Source organism: Halyomorpha halys, unplaced genomic scaffold (assembly GCF_000696795.3).
Source record: "Halyomorpha halys isolate HHAL.00 unplaced genomic scaffold, Hhal_1.1 Scaffold884.1, whole genome shotgun sequence".
Lineage (NCBI taxonomy): Eukaryota > Metazoa > Arthropoda > Insecta > Hemiptera > Pentatomidae > Halyomorpha > Halyomorpha halys.
In genome coordinates, this window is record NW_027114745.1 from 114,741 (window position 1) to 118,996 (window position 4,256).

The following is a 4,256-nucleotide window of genomic DNA, read 5'->3' on the forward strand; positions in this document are numbered from 1 at the left end:
CTCCGAGGCGTCTGAAAAGAAGATGGCCACGGGACCTTCTAATTTAAATTAATGTTCGAAGTACCACCAATGGGTGGTTCCTTCCCAAGATTTTAAAGTGTATATGAAACATCTTTACTTATTGTATTATTTTGTGTAGTTGTAAATTACATTAAATAAATAAATTTTAAAAAATACGTATACAACAGTATGTGCCATAATTATCTCCCGACCGGCGTTACAGAATGAATATACGTGTATTTAGGAATCACATTATTTTTTTATTCCAAAGATTTATTGCACATAACATCTATTGAAGAATTGTGTAAAAACTGGAGAATCAAAATAAATCCTGAAAAATCCCACCAGATCACCTTTACTCTCCGTCGTAAACCTCTGCCCTCCTGTCCTACAGTATCCTTTCTAGGTACACCACTAACACATGTTGAGCAGATTCGATACTTAGGACTCCATCTTGATAAGAGACTTACTTGGAATCCACACACAAGACTGAAACGACAAGAAACTGCTCGTAGATTCCGATTGCTACAACACTTACTTGACAAACGCTCTAAATTTCCCATTCATTACAAAACATTAGTATACACTACAATAATCAGACCAATTTGGACATATGGAATTGAGCTCTGGGGCTCCACCATCAAATTCTTCCCGCATCCAATCGTTATAATCCAAAATTCTACGTAAAATCCTTGATGCTCCTTATTACGTCACAAATAAACTCATTCATAAAGACCTTAATGTTCCCTATGTAACCGATCTAGCCCGAACCAGATATCACTCCTTCCATTATAAACTCTCTAACCACTCAAACCCCTTAGTTTCTAATCTTTCATCCTCTTCCATTCCTTACAATCCTCCGAGGCGTCTGAAAAGAAGATGGCCACGAGACCAGTTAATGTAAAATGTCATAAGAGTGCCACCAATGAGTTGTTTTTCTACACGCCTGTAACACTCCAATTTAACTTAGATCAGATTTACTAAATGTATTATAATGTACAGTTGTAAATAGCAATAAATAAATAATAAAAAAAAGAAAAAAAAGATTTATTGAAGCTTCTTGACTTAAAACAACCCTTACCCTTTCCCTTGGGAATATGGACCTCCTCCCCTACACCTACCTATCCACGGCGGGACTTGCTGGATTCAATAAAACACAGCCCAACAATACACTATAAAACTTTTTCCATAGACTCTATTTACTGTTGAGTCATGTCCATCCTATAATATCCTGTCGATGAAGAGCTGTTATTGTTCAATTACATCAAGTTGAAATGGATTTGTCGCTATAGAGCGGAGTACACTCATTAATCTCAATACAAGTAGACAGAGAGCGCTACGAGAAGTGACATCAAGCGATCAGTCATAGTGGAGTCATTAATCAATATCGTCTCGTGGCATTTTATTGTTGTTTGTTTGTCCTCCTCTTGTTGTATCCCCCCTTTGTTTGTTTTCTCCCTTCGTGTTGTTTGTCCCCCCTTCGGCAATTGTTTATTGTTTCGGCCCTCTCTCGTGGTACTTCATTCCAGTGATTCAATGGTACTTTCTACTCTCCCCATACAGGCAGTTTACGAAAAACCTTTAGGGGAGGGAGAATGGTTCTCAGATAGTCTAAAAATTGTTTTATTTATGTTTCTGAATTTTTTACGCACTGTGTAATAAAGTAGGACTGTTTGTAGCCGATTGAATAAAAGCACCGACTTTAACCGGCGCAGATCCGTATGACTTTCTAGCGGTCCTACGAACTGAAAACTTGATCCACCACCATCGTTAGAATAGGTTGGTCACCTCTAGATAACTCCCCGTATGTTAGAAATGATTTGGAAAGGGGCCATAAAAAAAAGTTTAATATACTTGAAGAAGTTTGTCGGGGAGTGCGGTCAGCAAAGAACAACATAAATAAACAAAACCATATTTATTTATTTTATGCCGACGTTTCGACCTGAGTTTCAGGTCTTCATCAGGGCTATAGAACAAAAGAGATAACAACAACATTTAGAGTAACATACAATTGAAAAAGAATAGTATACAAACAAATTTAGAATTATATAAAATATTGAATTAAATCATAAATGATAAAAAATGATAACTGATAATTGAATAGTACAAAATTTTAATTGATTGATATTTGTGGAATTGTATGGCAGTAAATTGAAAACAGTGACAGATGAAATATAATATCATGTAGGTAAGAAGATATGTATAATATAAGATATTCAAGTAGTGTCTAAAAAATTGAAAAATTAAATAACTAAATAAATTTGTAGATTCCATTTATTTATTTACTTTTTCAATTTTTTAGACACTACTTGCATATCTTATATTATACATATCTTCTTACCTACATGAACCAATGGTTGTGCAAAGAGGTGATTTAGAAACAACCTTGATTACCAGATTTAACAATAGCCACTTTATGAGGCTGAGTGTTCCAAAACACATTGGGCTTACCTGCGGCTACAATACAACAGATTATAATTATCCCGGGACTTCGAGTTCACAGTGCTTTACCTTAAAGTACAATATAGAGTATTTTCCTATTATATATCTTCCGATAAAATATAATTTATATATCTGCATTTTAGATAAATTATTATTATTTAGTTATTTTTCCTCACTACCAGAAGTTTGGGGGAGTGGAAGATTTGTGTTCATGCACGGAGAAAAAACATTTTTGTTCTCGGATCGAAAATTTCCACTTTTCAAGGTCTAAAACTCTTGGATTTTTTTTTTTTCAAATTCCATTTGTTTAACTAACCAATCTCTTCAGTGAATCAGTGTAAACCTAAATATGCTATGTAATTAAATAATAATAAAAATAAATAAAGTAATTTCTTGGTTAGAGAGACTATAAGATGTCTTCTCTGTTGCAGCAAGACTGTCCTAATGGAAGGCTGACTCCTGCCAAGTTCGTCGACATGTACAAGATGTTCTTCCCCAGCGGCAACGCGGAGGAATTCTGTGACCACGTCTTCAGGACATTCGATATGGACAAGAATGGCTACATAGACTTTAAGGTAATGTGTCGCTTCTTATATATTTTAATAGTGATTGAAAAGATTGGTTTTGAAGAGGCACTAAATTTTTTTTTTTTATTTATTTATTTGTTGATATTTACAACTGTATAAAAAAATACAACCAGTAAATTTGATCATAATGATATGATACAGGATGTAGAGAAACTACCCAGTAGTAGAACTCTAAAAACAGTTTACAATATAAGGTCACGAGGCCATCTTCTTTTCAGGGGCCTTGGAGGATTGCCAGGAATGGAAGAGGAAGCAAGGTTAGAAACGAGTGGGTTTGGGTGGTTAGGGAGTTTAATATGGAAGGAATAATATCGGGTTCGGGCTAGATCGGTTACATAAGGAACATTTAGGTCTTTATGGATGGTTTTATTAGTAACAAAATAAGGAGCATTGAGGATTTTACAAAGGATTTTGGATTGTAAAGATTGGATACGAGAGGAATTCGAAGGTTTAGTGGAGCCCCAAAGCTCAACTCCGTATGTCCATATGGGCCTTATTATTGTCATGTAGATCAGTCTTTTGTAATGAGTTGGAAGTTTAGACCGTTTGTCTAGAAAGTGCTGTAATAGTCGGAATCTGCGTGCAGTTTCCTGTCATTTTAGTCTTGTGTGAGGATTCCAGGTTAGTCGTTTGTCAAGATGTAGTCCAAGATAACGAATCTGTTCTACAGGGGTAAGAGCCACATTATTAAAGTATACTGTAGGGCAGTCGGCAGGTTTACGACGAAGAGTAAATGTGATTTGTTGGGATTTATCTTTATCCTCCAATTTCGACACCATTCTTCGAGGATTGTGATAAGGGACTGGAGAGTTTGGGATGCAATCAAAGGGTTATTACTAACTGTGAGCACACATGTGTCATCAGCATACGTGGTAAGGATAGGCACTAAATTAAAGTACAAATTAAAATATTGAGATAAAGAATTGAAAATAATTTTTTTTTTCTACCCACAACCATCTCATACTCAAAAAACATATGACCTAAAAAATGACTGTTTTATTATTATGTTTTTATGTGTTATGATTTCAATATAAATGAAGATTATTTCTTTTTCCTGGGCTGTCTTTAACCAAATGGAGGTATCGTGAACTTTAAATTAAGGTGGCCTCCAGGTCAGATATGGTGCCATTTGATATTATTTTCTGAAAATATTTGGGCTATAAACAACTAGATAGTTATAATCTATAAAATATATATCATCCATAATCATGAATATACATATATATA

The 4,256-nt window shown here is 34.8% G+C and overlaps 1 protein-coding gene across 1 annotated transcript in view; it reads left to right on the forward strand.

The window, feature by feature from the left end:
* Positions 1-2,873: 2,873 nt before the first annotated feature.
* Positions 2,874-4,256, forward strand: part of LOC106686821 (neuronal calcium sensor 2) — a gene marked incomplete at its 5' end in the record, with an annotated part of 19,859 nt that continues 18,476 nt past the window's right edge. The window contains 1 exon segment of the mRNA XM_014430371.3: positions 2,874-3,017. Within this exon segment, the coding sequence (XP_014285857.3) occupies positions 2,874-3,017 (144 nt within the window).